This window comes from Musca domestica, unplaced genomic scaffold (assembly GCF_030504385.1).
Source record: "Musca domestica strain aabys unplaced genomic scaffold, Musca_domestica.polishedcontigs.V.1.1 8, whole genome shotgun sequence".
NCBI lineage: Eukaryota > Metazoa > Arthropoda > Insecta > Diptera > Muscidae > Musca > Musca domestica.
The window spans coordinates 11,279,005-11,299,804 of record NW_026712409.1 but is presented as its reverse complement, the minus strand read 5'-3'; the positions used below and the strand labels follow the sequence as shown (position 1 = coordinate 11,299,804).

The following is a 20,800-nucleotide window of genomic DNA, read 5'->3' as shown; positions in this document are numbered from 1 at the left end:
ATCCGATTCCACTTAGGCTTGGCACATCTGAATATTTCTGTCAACGCAGAGTCTGTTATAAAAACGGTAGAGATCGGACCATTCCTTCTGGTACCTTCTCCACAAATGGTCAACGTTTTGAATAACCAAAACGATTATAAAATCCGAAATAAGCATCCGGTTCTCTCCATATTTCACAAATGCAACTATTTCTACTAACACAAAATCTACTGTGGAGATGGAATATATCGATCCACTCCTTCAAGTACCTCCTGAGTATCCACGAAGCTCATAAAACGCGAAAATAACGTCCGATTCCATTCAGACTAGGTACATCTCATTATTTTCATCAACACAAGATATATTACAAAGATGGTAGTGCTCGGACCATTCCTTCTGGTACTTTCCCCACAAAGGGTCAAAGTTTTGAATAACCAAAACGTTTATAAAATCCGAAATAAGCATCAGGTTCTCCATATATTTCACACATCCCATTATTTCTTCTAACACAAGATATGCTGGGAGGATGGGATATATCGGTCTACTCCTTCTGGTACCTCCCCCATAATAGCTAAAAAAAATTGAATATCCATGAAGCTCATAAAAAGCGAAATTAACATTTACATCAATACCAGATCTCTTATAAAGATGGGAGGGATCGGACCATTTCTTTTGGTTCCTCCCCTACGTAGGGTTCAAGATTTAGAAAAACCAAACGCTAAAAGAAAGAAAATAAGCATCCAAATCTCCTCAAATTTCACACATACAAACATTTTTGGTAATACAAGATCTGTTGTGATGATGATATATATCTGTGAACCCCTTCTGGTACCTCACCTACAACGAGGGTCACAATTTTCAATACTTTTATCTTTCATAACTTGCGAAAAAAAGGCAGCGATTCTTTACGACTTGTTATATCCAAATATTTCTCTCATATCTCATATTTATTTAGGTAATATTTTCTAATCTGTTTCATTGTTTTTTTCCGTTAGCTTTGTAATCATCTCTTATGAAAATTGAAAGATTTTAGGACCAATTTCGAAAGAGAAACTCTTACTGTGCCGTTATCAAAAAAGACTGCTAAACTTGTCTAAATCGTGGACCAAATATCCTTCTATTTTGTATTCCAGTATCCATTCTTGAGAAAGTATTCACGTTAACCCCCTCCTTTCCTAATTTCTACTTTAGAAATTGAACGCTTAATTGCTGTAATATCTCCGCAATAAAAAATCATTACTAATTTAATTAATTTTAAATACCCATTTCGTTTTAACAAAATTTATTTAATTTTAACAATTCGCCAATTCACAAAACACTTTCCCAGAATTCATTGGATTTACCAAGAAAAACGGTTACTTTCATTTATTCCAATGTCTTTCGGCTTTCCATTCCTCCCCAGCAACTCTAATATTTGTTTGTTTGTCTGTCTTCCGTCTTTTTTGTCAATCCCATCCACAATTTAATTGAATCAAATATTAGCGGCTTGCGCTCGAAATTGCTTCGGTCGGTCATTCAAATAAATGAAGAAATGAAATCAAATTCGTCCATAAAACGCGGTTGCCTGCCATGTAATTATTAGCTTTTTCCGTTTGAACTAATTTCGGTAATTTCAAATGCAGATGCCGCTGCCAACATTGCCATCGCCACCAACTCTGCGGATTTATAATTGCTTTGGCTTTGAGTTTGGAGAGATGGACTTAAAGTGATGCGATGTTTTTTTTTGAAGCAATGAACTGTGGTAATTTGTGACAAAAATTAAGATTTTACGAGACTCCAGGTCCTTTGAGGTTTTCCTCAATATGAAGACCTGAGGTCTTCTTCTAGACCTCTTGGAAGACCAAAGGTCTTCTTCTATATGAAGACCTCAGGCCTTCTTCTATATGAAGACCTCAGGCCTTCTTCTTTATTAAGACCTTAGGTCTTTTTCTCTATGAAGACCTTAGGTCTTCTCTACGAAGACCTCAGGTGTTCTGTATGAAGTCCTCACGTGTTCTTCGGTCTTCGTATAGAAGACCGCAGGTCTTCTCTATGAAGACCTCAGGTCTTTTTATAAAGACCTCAGGTCTTTTTATAAAGACCTCAGGTCTTCTCTATGAAGACCTCAGGTCTTCTCTATGAAGACCTCAGGTCTTCTCTATGAAGACCTCAGGTCTTCTCTATGAAGACCTCAGGTCTTCTCTATGAAGACCTCAGGTCTTCTCTATGAAGACCTCAGGTCTTCTCTATGAAGACCTCAGGCCTTCTCTATGAAGACCTCAGGTCTTCTCTATGAAGACCTCAGGTCTTCTCTATGAAGACCTCAGGTCTTCTCTATGAAGACCTCAGGTCTTCTCTATGAAGACCTCAGGTCTTCTCTATGAAGACCTCAGGTCTTCTCTATGAAGACCTCAGGTCTTCTCTATGAAGACCTCAGGTCTTCTCTATGAAGACCTCAGGTCTTCTATATGAAGACCTCAGATCTTCTATATGAAGACATCAGGTATTCTATATGAAGACATCAGGTATTCTATATGAAGACAACAAGTCTTCTATATGACCTCAGGCCTTCTCTATGAAGACCTCAGATATTCTCTATGTAGACCTCATGTCTTCTCAATAAATAACTTAGATCTTCTCAATGAAGATCTCAGATCTTCTCTACGAAGATCTCTCTATGAAGACCTCAGGTCTTCTATGAAGACCTCAGGTCCTCTATGAAGACCTCAGGTCTTCTTCTATGAAGACCTCAGGTCTTCTTCTATGAAGACCTCAGGTCTTCTTCTATGAAGACCTCATGTCTTCTTCTATGAAGACCTCAGTTCTTCTCTATGAAGACCTCAGGTCTTCTTCTATGAAGACCTCAGGTCTTCTTCTGTGAAGACCTCAGGTCTTCTTCTATGAAGATCTCAGAGGTCTTCTATTTGAAAAATCTCCGTTTTCTCTATAAGATCCCAAGTCTCCTCTCTGATGATCTCAGGTATTTTCTTAAAATGATGACCTGAGAACCTTCTTAATTTTCCTACCGCAATCCCACTGTACCGAATTGAAGCTCCACAATCTGACTCATGTCCCCCAACTTCTACCGCAACTCCCCCTTCTCGTCTTCCCATAGTGTGCTGTAATTAAATCAAATTTAAATCAAGTGATTTCTTTTTTTAAGAATAAATCTCCCGGCATTTGTGGAGCAAGTTTTGCACGATTTTGCTGCTCCCTCCTTTCAGCCTTTGACAATTTTCAATTCAATGAAATTAATTAAGTAATTTCAACAATAAATTGACTGACTGACTGGCAGATTTACCCCATAGCTCATCATAATTTGCCAAGGCAATTGCCGCTGCCATCGCATCCGAATGTGGCTGTTGTCTGTGATAATTTGTAACTTTCGAAAGTCATAATTTCTCCTCCAGCTTCTCCAACTCTATTAAAAATATAATTTTTATTACTTCAAAAAAAAAAAAAAAAGAATGTTGAATGCCTTATTGACTTTGCATTGATGGCATTTCATTCTCTCCGTCTGGGGAAAGGGGTTGTGGAAGTCTGTAAAAAATTTGCAATGAATATCGAATGAATGCCAACGACTGCAACAGTAACTCCTTTTGATTCGAATTGCTGCTGCTGCTGCCGCTCAATGCAAATACAGATGAATGTCATTTGACTGGAATCTCAGCTGTGCAAATGTTGGCTAATTAAAATCCTGGCAAAGAGGAGAGAAACTCTTGTCAACAGCCCATGTTTACATCCAAACGAACACCGCCAGTCAAGTCACAAACATTTAATCAAAATACCACCGATGATGGATATTTTCTAGTTGGCCTGCCAAGAGCTCAACGAGAGTACCACACCACCGGGGAGGGGTGACAACAGCCATGTAGTGCAGCATGTGCAACAAGCTGCTGGCTCTGGAGTCACTGAGTTAAACGGATAGGTTATGACCTGGGTTTGAATTCAGGGAGTTGGCTTTTTGTTTTTTTTTTTTTTTTCTCTCTCTCTTTTTCTTCTCCCATTCCCCTGGAATGGAAGTTTTTGTTGTGTTGTTGTGAAAAGGACAGAGGGGAGCTAATTATTTTCAATCCCAACATTATTTTGTGGCCTAATGTAAGTGCATTTGTTATGAAATGGGTGCGGTTGTGTTGGAGGATGGGGGTGTAACTTGGGTCGTTTTTTCTGGTTTGTTTCTTGTTTTGCCTAATTGTGATTATACAAATGTTAATCATTAATTAGCCAAAAACAAGAACTGTTAATGTTTTCTAGCTTAATTTGTAAACTTTTAATTGACATACTTTAAAGAGGACTAATTGAAATTGTCGGCATACAAATACCATTTCAATGGGAGGATTTTTTTTTCGTATTTGGAATTAGGTAATTTTGAGGGAATAAAACAGTTGCCTGAATGATGCGGAATGGAAATATCTTAAATTCGAAGAGGGGGGGGGGGGGGGGGGGGGGGGGGGGGGGAAGTGAGAGTAATTACTTTTTTACAACTAGGTAGATGGTATTCGATGTACGGAAGAACATCAGGCCTCTGGAAGGAGCTTAACGTATAGATAAAATTGTAAAGGGACTCTATATAAAAAAATACCTCCCAAAAGTCCTCTCTGTGTAGAAGATCTATGGAAGTCTCATATACCGATAAGACTCTTAGAAGATTTCTGAAATATACAATTTGAGTATAGAAGATCTGAAGGCCCATCTATACAAAAGATAGGAATGGAAAGGAAAATTAATACTTTAATTTTTTGAGCTTCTCAGACTTCTAGAAGGAGATTACCATATCTACGAACTGTTAAAGGTTCCCTATAAAGAAATACCTCCAAAAGGAGGTAGAGAAGACTTTAAAGAAAATATCTGAAACAGATAATTTGAGTATAGAAGATCTCAAGCACCATCTATGTAAAGAAGTCTTATTTCTTTATTTTCTTTATGTTATGAAATAATATGGGTTGTATATCTTAGACATATAATAGCTTCGAATCCACCCTCGAAAAAAATTCTATGCATAAAACCCCTTGAAGTTTCCCTTCATATCGAAAACCTTTATGCAAGGGTGCTAGACCACTTGGGTATTCTTTTTAAAAAGTCCTCCTAAGGGTTTTCCATTTATAAAATACCTCCTTAAGGCTTTCTATTTATGGAAGTTCTTCTAAGTGTTTTCTACTTATAGAGGCCTCCTAATGGTCTTAAGTGTATAGAAGGTACCTTAAAAATCTTTTAGGTCGTTTATGTATACAACTCCTCACGCATGTCCTCAATGTATACAAGATTTTTGAAGGTGTTCCATATATATGTGGACCACCTTTTGAACATCTTGTATGTATAAAAACCTCTTGAAAATATCTTTGAGCTAAAATTTATGTTGATATAGGATTATATGACTTCCTATAAGTCCTTTGTTCATGGAGGAACTTTAATATCTCCTAAATTTTTTGTATCTGAGTAAGAGCCCCTCAATGGTCATTTATATGAATTATTGACCTCCTAAAGCTCTTTTATGTAAAGGACCGCCTTAGAGTGTTTTTGTTTATAAAATACCAACTGAGGATCTTCTATGGATAAGGGCCTTGCATTTATAGATGACCTACTGAGGATCTTAATTCTACTACGTTCTATGAATAGGAAGACCTTCTGAGGAACTTCCGTTTATAGAGAACGCCCGAAGGTATTTTCTTTATAAAGAACCTCTGAAGATCTGCTATGTCTACTACACCTCTTATATCTTCCATATATTAATTTTACACATAATTGAACTGAAGAAGGTCCTCCAGAAAGTTATCCATCTATAGAAGACCACTTCAAGGATCTCCAAACGGATCTCTATTAACAGAAGATCTTCTAAGGGTCTTCTATTTAATGAACACTTTTTGAGAGATTTTGATAAATCAAAGGGTTCCAGAGGGTTTCTTGGTATATATTATCTCTTGGTATATAATACCCTTCGAGGGTATTTTATGCATTAAAGACCTGCTAAGGGTCTTCTATGTATAATAGACCTGCTGGGGGCCTCTGAATTCCACTCTGTATTGAAGATTTCTTAAAAATCTGCTATGTACCGAAGATCTTGCGAAAGTTTAAAATACTTCTAAATAAATTTTAAAATAAATCTCCATTCAGGCAACGCTTGAAGCTCTTAATTCCTGCCCTATATGATGTGAGATTGCAGATTATGTATATATCCAACAGTGTTTTACAGTGTACCCGGATCAAAAACGAAATCACTGATGAGCTGCTGGTACCTTCAGGCTCACAGTCCAGTATGTATACTGAGGAAGAAGAGCCCTGTGAAACCGCCATTGTTCCATTTCATTGTAGAGATCGTCAAGTTCTTTTCGGGTCTGAGCTGACGAACTATATCGGGTCATAAAACGTCTTCTCAGCCTCATCCCAACTAACTCTCTCTCTCTTAAAAATCCGCAACAAAATCAAAAACCGATATTGATTTTTGTAGGCTCTGCGACACCTCATGCTTCTCTTTCCCAGGAGACAGTAGACAGATAATAGAAAATCCCAGACCGAACCGGCCTATCTTCAGTGCATTATTTACCGGAGATGTTTCACATTTCGTATTTAGAATTCGTAATGGGAACTACAGTCTATACCAGAAAATTGTCTATGCATGTCCTGGTCTTCGTATAGTCCCCATATATTCGGCATTTTGATGATTTTATCGACATTATTCACCGAAATTGTTTGAAATTTCGTATTTGAAGTTTCTAATAGGTACTACAGCCTGTGCTGGTTAAGGTTTTCGTATAACCCCGATATAACGGTGCCTCCCTTCGGTATTTTAATAATTTAAGCTATATTATTCACTGGATATTTATTTTTAAATTTCGTATTTGAATATTGTTATGGCTGATGACAAATTTGGAACGAATGTGGAAATTTTCAAAAAAAAAATAAAATCCGATTAATTTTTTTTTAAAAAAAAGTACCAGGCCTGCATAACCTCTTTTTTTTATTTATTTATTTAATTATTTATTTATTTATTTTTTTTTTTTGAAAATTTCCAGATTTGTTCTAAATCGTGGAGGCTTGGTCCTTTCTTTCTCTCTCTCTCTTCATATTTCCGGCTCATTGGCCAAATTTCCCAAACTTTCTCTCCTTCCTATCAGATTTTATATTATCTACTGGCAGGATGTACACAATATACCTAAATGGACCCAGAGTGAACCATCTATGATGTAATTGTATCCTTAAAAATAACCTACGGAACCTTATTAGCCTAAAACTGATGCCATTAGTTTTAACAAACATTTTAAACTTATATTTCGGACGTATTTTATTTCAATATCAACATGAATAACAATACACCGGAAATAAAATAATAGCAACCACATTGATACTGCATCAATAGACCAGGAGAAAAAACAACAAACAAGAAAAGAAAAAAAGGAAAACAAAGAAAGCCCAGAATTTACTTTTTTCTCTCCCTCGAAAATATGTTTTAAATTAATGCAAAACATTGAAAAAAAAAACAAAGAGAACAAAATCAGTCCAAGGTTCAAATGGAAGTAACATCAAATGATGCACTCATCCAGCCAGCCGTCCATCCATCCATCAAACCTCTAACATTAAACAGCTGTCAACATTATGACCTCATCAACTGACATTCGTCCTGTTTGCCATTTTTGCCCCCCTTTTCTGTTTGGTCGCAACAGGATTTCCAACATCAGCAAGCAGATTGTTTCCCCCATTGCCTTTCCCACAATTTCCCATACACATTAGCAATAGCTGGCTGGTTAATGTTGGCCCATTGTAAATATTTGTATAAATCCCGGTCATGTCATATTCATTCTCCTTACCTCCCTCCTCACATCTATGGAGTCCTGCCAACGAAGAACATTTAATTCCATTCTTGATGTGTTTAACATTTAAAGTCAAAATCAAACAAAAGAGGGGAGGCTAACAACATGTTGTGTATCAGGCTAGAATTCTATTTCCAAAGAAGACAGGAAGGATATAGAACACACCACAGCCACAGCAAAAACCGTTAGTCCGTTGTGCCTAAAGCCTGTTAACCCTTAATGATATCTCCAATGTATGCAGAGAAACAGCCAGCAGGCTGGATGCCGTGCTTTGTGTGGCGACATTTAGAATGGTTGAGTGGTTGGTTGGTTGGCTGGCTTTGCAGGATGCACAAGGATATCTAGTATAAATGTGTGCATGGGTGTGTGTGTGTAATGTGTGCTAATAATTTGCATCTAAAATTAAAAACATACTCACACACACTCACATTCCTCCTCAGATCTTTGAATTGACTCGTTATTTGCCAGCGTGTGCCGCCTGCCGCCTGCTCTGTTTGCATTCAATATCCTGGGGCTATCATTAAACTTCCATTGGGGCACTGAAATAAGAGGCAAATAAAAAGAGATATTTTTTTTCAAATATGAGAGAATTCAAATGAAACAAAACCCAGTTCTGGGTTAACATCTTTCCTCTGAAATTATAACAAATTCCGCCAACATATCCTTGAATATCTCATCAACATTTTACATCTTGTTTTATGTATGACATGAGGCGTCTCCCCTCACTCTATCTCTCTCTCTCTCTCTCTTTCTCCATCCTCTCCATCAACATGTTTACCAATTGTATTTGTCTGATGTTCTCTGTCTTTTTTATATAACATAATATTCTCTCATGTCATGTTTACACATTCTGACAGATTGTGGCAAATTTTCAATTTCGTGTCAAGTGGACATGTGTAACAGAAAAATATACAAACATGTCGAGCCATGTATTTTGCTTTTGTTTAGCAATTTGCTTTTTTTGTTGTTGTTGTATTTTTCACAAAACAGGATATATATGTCCCCCCTTATGGCTTTACATTGGCGCTTTGTGTGTGTGTGTGCCAACATAAAATAGCAAAAACAACAAAACAAGCAAATAAAAACGCACAGGTGTTTTCTAGCCAAACGTGTGGCCAAATGAAAACACAAGCGGTTATTATGCGAGATTTTTTTATTTCAAAGAACGTTTTTGGAAAGGCTTGAACCCAATTTATTTTTAACATTTTGTTTTTTGAAATTTACTTTAATTTATATTTTTACGTTTCATATGTCAATTGTTTTTATTTAACGTAATTGAAAATATTTAATTTCAGTTTAAATATTTAATACCCTACGGGACCTCTTAATTTTTTTCTAAAAGCAAATTTACAGATCCTATAAAATTTCTTCCTAAAAAGTTGATATAGATGGAATACCTCCAAAAATCCTAATTTGGCCGAAAATGTTTATTTTGCAGACATAGAAACACTTTTGACTATGTTAATAACAATTGTTAAAGGAAATGTTGCAATTAACCTTTTTTCTCACATGTTCGTGCTCTTATAAGGAAAAACCCCAAAATTATTCCTCTGTTAACTAACATAGCTTTGGTATTAACATAGAAATTTAATTTTTTTAAATGTGCTGTTACGGCTCCTCTGTTAGTTAACAGAGCTCGAATTAATTAGCTTCTAAAAGCCTACTACGGATCGAAGACCTCAAAAGTCTCATACTTAGGCCGAATCCTTTAAGACTGGCACACATAGAAACATTTTAAATGCCCATAATATTAATTTTCTCAGCTCTGTTAAATCAACAGAGCTATGTTAATAAAATTTTTTGATTAAAATGCTGCAATTTACATATTTTCACGCATATTTGTGTTGTTAAATATCGAAAATAAAAAAAAACTAATCCCGTCTCATCTCTGACTTATATAGAATACCTGGCTTATCTTAAAATATTTCCCTAATCATCTCTATTAACTTTACAGAGCTCTGTTAACGTCTTTAGATCGAAGACGTTCAAAATCATTAATTTCAAAATATTATTTAAAGATTTATATGCATAACAATTTTTAAATGCCCACAATTCTGCAATTCTGTTAACTAAACAGATGCATGTTAATAACATTTGCTGGGGAAAATGTTTCAATTTACACATTCTTCAAATTTGAATTTATTTTTGAATTTCAAAAATGAAAAAAAAAAACTATTCTAGTCTCATCTCTGTTAATTCAACAGAATTTTAAAGAATTTCCAGCAAATTTAACTGTTTTAGAATATAGCTAATGTTATATTATGTATCCCAAGTCACCTCTGTTGACTTAACAGAGGACTGCTAAGTACATTTTTACTACATTTTCAAAATATTTTATTGTAACATAATGTCAGCAATGCAGTATTTCGTAAATGTCATGTCCTGTTAACTTAACAGAGCTCTGTTAACTACATTTGTAGCGGAAAATGGAAATTAAAAAACTTTTAAGTTTGTTTAATTATTACAGAATATCAAGAATACAGTGTTTTGCCTTTTTATACTCTCTGTGAACATAACAGGACTCTGTTAATACCTTTGTAGCGAAAAATGGAAATTTTAAAAGTTTTTCAACTAATTTAAATGTTACAGAGTATTTAGAATTCAGTATTTTGTTCCTTTCTACGCTCTGTTCACTTAAGAGAGCTCCGTTAACTATATTTGATGAAAAATTGAAATTGACAAACTTTTCAACACATTTAAGTATTACGGAATATCAGAAATGCATCATTCCTCTTCTCTATACTCTATGTTAACATTACAGAGCCCTGTTTTCGAGGAAAAAATTGGATTTACAAACTTTTCAAAACATTTAAGTGTTACAAACTATCAGGAATGAAGAATTTGCTTTTTCAATTCTCTATTAAATTAACATAGCTCTGTTAATAACATTTATTTTACAAAAAAAATTGTAACTAACAAATATTTCAATTATTTATGTAGTCTAGGATACCACGAATTTATATTGGTCATCATATGGTCTCTGCTAAGTTAACAGAGCTCTGATAATAACATATGTTTCAAGAAAATGTTATAGCTCTTTAATTTGTAAAAAAATGATGTGCAGAGCAGATTTCAATATATTTAAGTATTGCAGAATGTCAGATATGAATAATTGTAATTCTATCTACATCCTATTATCTTAATAGAGCTCTGTTAGCAAAATTTTTTCTGAGAAAAGTTGTAACTCACAAAATTTTCCAGAGTTCGAGAATACGTGTTATGTTAAAAATTTGTCAACTTAACAGAGCTCTGTTAATAACATTTTCCAAAAATAAAATTATTACAATTTTTCCCACAAAAAATCGCCTAAACCTCAAAGACCTGTCGATAACTCCTTAGAAGAACGGTAGAATCGCTTTTATTCTACGAAAAATGATATCGCCGAAGGCATTTCTGCCGATCGTCTAGGGGTAGAGGATCTCCCACAGATCTTCTATGGAAAGAAGACTTAATATGGTTATTTTAGAGATAGAAATACTCATGTCGGTCTTTTGACCCAGAATGTTCAGCTCTTTGTATCCAGTAAAAATCGCCTAAACCTCAAAGACCTGTCGATAACTCCTTAGAAGAACGGTAGAATCGCTTGTAGAAACTCCGTAGAAACTCTTCTATCTCTAGGTGATTTGTAGACCGGTCTAAAGATTTCTTAGAAATAGAAAAGGTTCTACAGGTCTTCCACGAAAAGAAGCGATTTTACCGGCCGTCTAAGGATAGGAGATATTCTACAGATTTCGAGGTAGAGGTGTTTTACTGGACAATTTTGGGGATAATAGACCTGCTTTTAATAGAATGCCTCCTACGAAAAATGTTATCACCGAAGGTATTTCTGCCGATCGTCTAGGGTTAGAGGATCTTCCACAGGTCTTCTATAGATGGATAAATTTCTTTTAAGGTGTTCTATATAAAGAAAATCATCGTTTGGTCTTTTATTTTAAAAATAGACCTCTAAATCGTCTATATTATGGCCAGACCTTCTACAGTTCTTCTTTAGTAATCTAATCTAATATTAAAATATTTAAATTAAATTATTTCAAAAACTTCCCCTTTCCCACACCAACACTCCCATAATAAAGAGTTCAATATTCAATACCAAAAAAAAAAAAAAAAAAAAACACCACCAAACTCAATAACGATTGACATATCAAAAGGTATCTGATTGTCACGAGAAAAAAAAATACTTCAATTTTCATTTCATACCCTTATGATGGAAAATCAATGTATGTCTGTCTGCCTCCGCGGAGAATGTCATGCAGCGGCGACCGTCATTGACCTTTATAAAATTATGTACTCAAATTTCATATTTTCACAACGTGATGTGAATGTTCAACCTAAAAAAAGACATGCACACGTCGTATCCCCCTGTTTTGCTGCAGCGATGGCATATCGAAAAAATATTCGCTGTGGTGAATAAATTGATTTGAGAGGGAGGAAGAGCCAGCCGGCCGGCCAATATATCATTTATTTACATATATAAGAACTTAATTTCATATTATGCGGGTAAAGATGGATGGAGTGGAATGGATTGGTTGTTGTTGTTGTCACACAAAGTGAGAAATAATATTAAATTACTTAATTTGTTGTGAGAAGAAATATAAAATTTTATTATGACGGTGGTGTAGGTAAGGGAAATATTAAATAGATGGAAGAATACAGGCTTTTAAAAACGCTGTGGAATTTCTATAAAATGCGAGAGGTTTTTAATGAGTCTTACATTTCACTTCGCTATTCTCTTACAGTTCCATAAATTCTAATTTGTTTCTCTTGTTGTAGAATCATTTCTTTCTCATTAGCCTTTAAATTTTAAGTTTCTTCATCAAGAGAAACTTGCACACGTTCTTTACAAATTATCCGTTTCCTGTTTTCAATTAAACATTCTATAACCATGAAAGAAAAAAACAAACAATTTAACTTCCTAAATCCCTTGGCCTTTTAAACAAGGAACAAGTCATCTCATTTGCTTTGTTTTCTCTCCCACACAAGCGCCTAAAAGTATGCTCTGCTACTTGTGACTCAAATGCTTGTGTCTCTAATGAGTGTCTGTTTAAAACATTAAGGTTACATTAGTTTTGTCAGCTTTTTCTTTTTGTTATTTTTTTTCCCCATTTATTTTTCCAGGAAAAACATTAGGTTTTCACAGAGGACATTGAGCGTGCACACACACTCACACGTACACATGTATATGCATCTTTTCCCTTTTGCTAATGAGCTGTAAAATTGTTTTAACAAAATGTCATTGTTTTAGATTAATTTAGAAGCTGTAATATGCACCGAGAGAAACAACAAACAAGAAAAAGTTTGCAGAACCAAGTTCGGATTGTTGGGTGATATTAATTCGTAATTTGGTGTTAAATTAGGATAGGTGAAATAGAAAGATTAATATTTCAAAATCACAATATGCGGGCATATTTTTTAATGCAGAGCTGATCAAAATAATATAAAGAAATTATTTATTGCATTTTTCATTGTATTTTACAATGAGATAAAAAAAACTGCAACAAAGGCTAACTCCATAATTTTTAATTTTATATTTTTAGCATCAAATCTTAGAATAAGTTTAGAGTTGTTCGAATTGGTCACCTTTGGCACGAACTATGGCCTACAAACGGCCATTGACACCGTCGCACGCTGCCCGAATGTTGCTCTGCGGTATTTGGGCCCATTCCCGGCGAAGCGCTTGCTTGAATTGATCGACGCTTTGGTATTTTTTAGTGCCAACCTTGCTTTCCAAAATACTCCAGACACAATAGTCCAACGGATTGGTATCCGGAGATTTTGGTGGCCATTGTGCGCTGGAAATCATACGAGAAACCTCATTTTGTAACCATTCTTGGGTGGCGCGTCCTAAGTGCGATGGTGTTGATTCCTGTTGGAATGCCCAGGGTCTGCGGCCAAAATGTTTGTGTGCCCAAGGCTTTTTTCGGCATTTATTCTGATGCCACGGTCGATTAATACGAGCGGAGAGCGACCTTCGGTTGTCATGGCGGCCTACACCATCACTACAGCCGACGCTTGAGTTCTGGTGGTCAACCGAGGGTGCACATTTTCAGCTGACCTCTTTGGCAAGTAAACACGATCATTTTGTTTGTTTACAAACTGCTGAACAACGAATGACTTCTCATCGGCGCGGAGAAAACCAAATTCGGCAGTTCACCACGTTCGGCCAAGCGAAGCAACTCTTTAGCTCTTTTGAGTATATTTTCTTTCCGTTGTGGTGTAAGTTCTTGCACTTTTTGGAATTTCAATGGCTTTACTCCGAGCTCATTTTTCAATATTTGCCGAATGGAATATTGCGATATGTTCAGCTCACGAGCCATTTTATGGCCTCTGCTGCGGGGGTTTCGATAAGTCGCTTCTTTACTTTTCGAACCATTTCTGCTGATTCTGCTGTTTCCTTCCGTCCACTTCCTTGACGTCAGGCTACGCTACCAATATCACGGTAACGAGCGATGGTATGGGACACAAAAGATTCACATTTTAATGCTGGAGTGCTCTAACGATAGCCACTTTTGGTTTTCCAGCCAAATATAAAGAAATCACACTATCACGCTTGAATTCCATCGCGAATAACTTTTTTTTCTGGAAAATTCTCACCAAAATGCTTTTATACGCTTGTAAACAATATAATGAGCTGGCACTGGAATAATTTTAACAGCTGTCGGACGAGTGGCTTAGAAATGGTAGCAGTCTGAAGTTGGTTGCCGTTTTTTCATCTCACCCTGTTTAGAGGGCCAACAAATTGAATAATCATAACAGAAGTCAAAATGTGTTTGAATAATCGAACATTGGTTGATGGCATACATTTGCCGGCAAAACTGACTGATACTTTTTAACTTGTTACATAATACTAGTATCAGTAGCTAAAAGGCTCTGAGGTTACAAAAAACGTTGTTTTTTGTCGTGTAGTATATAAGTATATATGTGTCAATGTTTGTGATGTGCTATTAAGTTACTTCATTTATTTCAATTTTCACTATCAGGGTTAGGTCTAAATGATATTCTGTTTTGTATTTTTATTCTCTCTCTCTCCCTCTCGGCATAAAAACTGAAAATAATTGTGCAAACAATTTCATTCATTAAATAATGAGCAGAGAAAACGTTTGCTTTTTTTCTATGGCCAACTCATTAACAATATTATACTTAATACATACATACGTATGTAGGAATGTGCATAAGTCACGGGCTAAAAGTTCGGGGTGTGGTATCACAAACAACAATCGGCTAGTCCTGTTGTAATTGTTAGGAAAAAATTCTCTACATTTTGTAAATTTAATTACATTACAAAACCATATGGTAAATGGACAATGGACAAAAAGAGGAGAACAACAATATGTTTACATATAATTATCATGATCCCAGAGGGCTTGGCATCCTAGACTTGTTGTAATTTGAATGGACATTTCATTTTCCCCCGTTAGAAGAGAGAACTTAATTAAGTTATTAATGGTTGAGAAGAAGAAGAAGGCATTCAAACTGTTTAACTTTTTCAATGTCCTCTGCATGGAACTACTTCCAGAGAACTATCTTCTTTATGTCATCATAAACAGTTATCTGTCATAAACGTTTTATATTCAGCCATAAACTTTAGGAAAATCTCGGTATGGAGTTTTTGTTTTTATAATTGCAGGTATTCCTTTAACATTCCTCTCAATCATTTACATTTGCAACTCCCTCTCTATCTCTGAACTGTTGTTTTTTTTTCTCTTTTAACTATCAGTGTGTGTAGGGGTATTGCAATTAAAAAAGAACTATAAATTTGAAATGCGCTTAAGTTTCTGACACAGTTTCCATTTGGGTTTTAAATTTTAAGGAATATTGAATAAGAGATTTCTTATTAGAAATCTAGGAAGCTTTAATGCAAAACTCAATGCTAAAATTGCAAAATTAATATGGCAAAGACACAAACAACATACATTTTACTCAGGTAAAGAAATAGTAAATAAAGAGAGAGGGTGAGAGAGATAAAGAGTCTGATTAAGGGGGAAATTTAAGACATTTAAGAATAAATTTGTCACAAAAAGGCACACAAATTTTAAATGAACTTAGAAATCGATCGATACGGACATAACACACAAAAATAATAAAATAAAGGTTTATAAGCCACTCGTCCGACAGCTGTTAAAATTATTCCAGTGATAGCTCATTATATTGTTTACAAGCATACAAAAGCATTTTGGTGAGAATTCCCCCGAAAAAAGTTTTTCGTGATGGAATTCAAGCGTGATAGTGTGATTTCTTTATATTTGGCTGAAAAACCAAAAGTGGTTATCGTTAGAGCACTCTAGCATTTAAATATGAATAAATCTTTTGAGTGTCGTACCAACGCTCATTACCGTGATACTGGTAGCGTAGCCCGACGACAAAGAAGTGGACGGAAGAAAACAGCAACATCACCAGAAATGGTTCGAAAAGTAAAGAAGCGACTTGATCGGAACCCGCGTCGCTGTGGCCGAAAAATGGCTCGTGAACTGAACATATCGCAATATTCCATTCGGCAAATATTGAAAAATCAGCTTTGGGTAAAGCCATTGAAATTCCAAAAAGTGCAAGAACTTACACCGCAACAAAAAGAAAATAGACTCAAAAGATCTAAAGAGTTGCTTCGCTTGGCCGAAAGTGTTGAACTGCCGAATTTGGGTTTCTCCGATGAGAAAACATTCGTTGTCCAGCATTTTGTAAACAAACAAAATTATCGAGTTTACTTGCCAAAGAGGTCAGCTGAAAATGCGCGCCTTCGGCTGACCACTAGAAATCTAGCGCCGGCCATGGTGATGGTATGGGCCACAGGAACAGCCAATGGCCGCTCTCCGCTCCTATTAATCGACCGTGGCATCAGAATAAATGCTGAATATTATCGCGAAAATATTCTGGAGGGTGTATTAAACATTTTGGCCGCAGACCTTGGACATTCCAACAGGACTCAGCACCATCTCACATATCCCGCGCCAACCAAGAATGGTTACAAAAAATGAGGTTCCTTGCATCATTACCAGCGCACAATGGCCACCAAAATCTCCGGATACCAATCCGTTGGACTATTGTGTCTGGAGTATTTTGGAAAGCAATGTTAGCACTAAAAAATACCAAAGTATCGATCACCTCAATCAAGTGCTTCGCCGGGAATGGGCCAAAATACCGCTGAGCAACATTCGGGTAGCGTGTGACGTTTTCAATGACCGTTTGAAGGCCATAATTCGTGCCAAAGGTGACAATTCGAACAAGTCTAGACTTTTTCTAAAATTTGATGCTATTTCCGAAATTTTTTCAATAAAATTTAAAAAAAATGTAAAAATTATGGCGTTTGACTTTTTTGAAGTTTTTTTTTATCTCACCCTGTATTTTTTAAACTCTTATCATAATCTGCAGGATTTTTTCTGTAATTATGTTTTGGGTTGTACTGTATTATTAACCCTATTTATCGCTTGGACACAATAGTCCAACGGATTGGATTAGCTTTACGCACATTCCGACTAATAGGTCCCAATTTCTTTAATGCAATTCACCTTTGCCGATTATCTTCTATGTTTACTGAAAGCTTGGTGTCCAATTTCGAATCTCTTTGTGTTACTTTGGAAATGGTGTAATAAAGCCTCATTGCCTCATAAAAACAAAGCCATTGCAATAAACAAAAATATCTTTTTCTTTGGCGTATTTTTTCATTTTTCCTCGAGTCTTATTTGCCAGTGGAAACAAAACAAAAGGAGCCTCATGAAAATCGCCTTGCAACATCACCGTATTTTAATTAAAACAAACTGATTTTTTACGATCCCCCTGGCAGACGATGATGAAGCGATTTGATGAAGCTATCAGCCATAAACGTTTTATAGATTAATTGAAATTAAAGAAGTTACGACAATCGTCCATTCCAACAGACCGCGTTTCATTCATATCTAGGCTAGAGTAATAATTCTTGATTGAAAATCAAAATGAATTGAGTTTTTATTGATCTCTTTTTCTTCTCTTTCTTTTTTCCAACTCCTTACAGCCCTCACATTTAGCATAGAACCACAAGATGTGGTGGTGCCCGAAGGTCATTCAGTGCTGATGCAATGTGCCGGTGTGGCCCAATTGGGCAAAAATCAAAAGATTGCCCCCAACATACGATGGCGAGGACCAGATGGCCAGGATTTGGGCATTGTGGGTGACACATTTCGGACACAGCTGAAAAATGGTTCCCTGTACATAAGTTCGGTGGAGGAAAATCGGGGTCTCACTGGATCCTATCAATGTCTATTGTCCGTTGATGGCATTGGCACCATTGTCAGCCGTTCGGCTGTGGTGTCCATTGCCCGTTTGCCGGACTTAAATCAAGATTTCATAGAGACCTATCTGCTGCCCGGACAAACAGCCTACTTTCGTTGCATGATTGGCCAGACGCAACCCGGTATGCGGCACTATGTGCACTGGATAAAAGATGATATGCCTTTGCAATTGGATAAGCTACGTATGGTCATCTTGCCAAATGGTGCTCTGGAAATCGATGAGATAACGCCCAGTGATCGTGGTGTCTATCAGTGTAATGTGACATCCGGTTCCATATCGCGGCTAAGCAGTAAAACTAATTTGAGCATAAAAAAGAGTTTGGAAAATGGTGATAATCCAGTGGCGCCTGCATTCCTTGTTGGTCCCTCACCACAAACCGTCAAGGAGGGTGATGTTGTTACCCTAGACTGTGTGGCCAATGGGGTGCCTAAACCGCAAATAAAATGGTTACGGAATGGTGAAGAACTTGATCTCAACGATTTGGACTCAAGATTTTCAATAATTGGCACTGGATCTCTACAAATTTCCTCAGCCGAGGATATCGATTCCGGCAACTATCAATGTCGTGCCAGTAACACGGTCGACTCTCTCGATGCCCAGGCCACGGTACAGGTGCAGGTACCACCAAAATTCATACAAAGTCCCAAAGATAAGACAGCCTTTGAAAAGGAGGAATTGGAACTGGAATGTGCCATTAGGGGTAAACCAAAACCCATTATTAAATGGCTAAAGAACGGTGATTTCATTACACCCAATGATTATATGCAAATTATTGCCGGGCATAATTTGAGAATACTTGGCCTATTGCAATCCGATGCTGGTATGTTCCAATGTGTCGGCACCAATCCGGCGGGAAGTGTGCAGGCTGCAGCCAGACTGAGAGTGGTGCAACCAGGTGAGTTATTAAAAATAATTTTGTTTATGAAATATATCTTAGCTTGTCCATAGTGTTTATATAACTACACTAGAGCCTCGACTTGCGTAGTTAATGGTGGTCCAAATTGATTGGGAATTGGATCACAATTTTGCATATCTTTTCAAAATGCACTGAAATTTAATTTAATGGGAAAAAATCAAACAATTGAATATTTTTGAAAGTTTTCAAAAAGCTATTCAAATTGAAACGACGCAATTCGAGGCTCTAGTGTTTAACGATAAAGTATATGCATACATAAGCCATAGTTATAAATATTACCCCGCCAGCTTAGTATTATTCATAATAGAGTAGAGGATAAACCCATGGCTTACATTTAATGGTTCTGTTCCCGCAAATCCCCTGCTCTGGGAAATAATGCCCGGTGTACAAAGTTTTTCCATTGTATATCCCTAAGTCCCTTGAACAAAATCCCAACATAAATTATTTATATATGATTTTATTTTATATTATTTATTTATTCCAAGCTATGTATTTTTGCCAAGCTTAATTTTTAGTATTTATATGTCAACAATTGATGCCTTTTTTTGTTAAATTTTTAATAAAAAAATTTACATTTTATAAAAAACAACATTTCGAATCAATTTATCTTGAAGTAGATTTAGAAAACTAAGTTTTAGACAAACATTAAAAATTCCAATTTTTAAAAAAAATATTTCTTTTGCCAAATTTGAAAATTTTCCTCCCATTTTACGAGATTCTTGATTTGTGAAAAATTGACCTTTTGTGGGAAAAGGTGTAGAAAAATTTGGAATATCTATTTTTTATTTGAAACAAAAAATTTTCCTAACTTTGGTAAAAAATGAAAAAAAATGAAATTTGGATTAGCATTTCAGAATTTTTCATAATTTTGGCTATTTGTTGGGGATTAAGAAGACAGAGTAAATCTACAGGCTGAGATACAAAACTGCAAAAAAGTCAAACGCCGTAACATTTACATTTTTTTTTAATTTTATTGAATGAAAGCAAAAAATATCGAAAATAGCATCAAATTTTAGAATACGTTTAGATTTGTTCGAATTGGTCACCTTTGGCACGAATTATGGCCTTCAAACGGCCGATGAAACCGTCAAACGCTGCCCGAATGTTGCTCTGCGATATTTTGGTCCATTCCCGGCGAAGCGCTTGCTTGAGGTGATCGACACTTTGGTATTTTTTAGTGCCAACTTTGTTTTCCAAAATACTCCAGACACAATAGTCCAACGGATTGGTATGCGGGGATTTTGGTGGCCATTGTGCGCTGGAAATGAAGCGAGGAACCTGGTTTTGTAACCATTTTTGGGTGGCGCGTGCTGAGTCCTGTTGGAATGTCCAAGGTCTGCGGCCAAAATGTTTGCGTGGCCAAGGCTTTAATACACCCTCCAGAATATTTCCGCGATAATATTCGGCATTTATTCTGATGCCACGGTCGATTAATACGAGCGGAGAGCGACGATCGGCTGTTATGGCGCTTGAGTTCTGGTGGCCAACCGAAGGTGCACATTTTCAGCTGACCTCTTTGGCAAGTAAACACGATCATTTTGTTTGTTTACAAACTGCTGGACAACGAATGTTTTCTCATCGGAGAAAACCAAAATCGGCAGTTCACCACTTTCGGGCAAGCGAAGCATCTCTTTAGCTCTTTTGAGTCTATTTTCTTTCTGTTGCGGTGTAAGTTCTTGCACTGTTTGGATTTTCAATGGCTTTACACCGAGCTCATTTTTCAATATTTGCCGAATGGAATATTGCGATATGTTCAGCTCGAGAGCCATTTTTCGGCCACTGCGACACGGTTTCGATCAAGTCGCTTCCTAACTTTTTGAACCATTTCTGCTGATGTTGCTTTTTTTTACGTCTACTTCCT

At 36.3% G+C, this 20,800-nt stretch overlaps 1 protein-coding gene across 5 annotated transcripts in view; it reads left to right on the top strand.

Annotated features, from left to right (window-relative positions):
* Positions 1–20,800, top strand: part of LOC101894638 (neogenin) — a 248,227-nt gene that overhangs the window by 212,480 nt on the left and 14,947 nt on the right. For all 5 annotated transcript variants that reach the window (XR_009344111.1, XM_059130978.1, XM_059130977.1 and 2 more), the window contains exon 2: positions 17,746–18,918. Coding sequence is in view for 4 of the 5 variants with exons in the window: in XM_059130978.1 (XP_058986961.1) it covers positions 17,746–18,918 (1,173 nt within the window). In the remaining variant the exon portion in view is untranslated. The remainder of the gene's footprint in view (positions 1–17,745; positions 18,919–20,800) is intronic.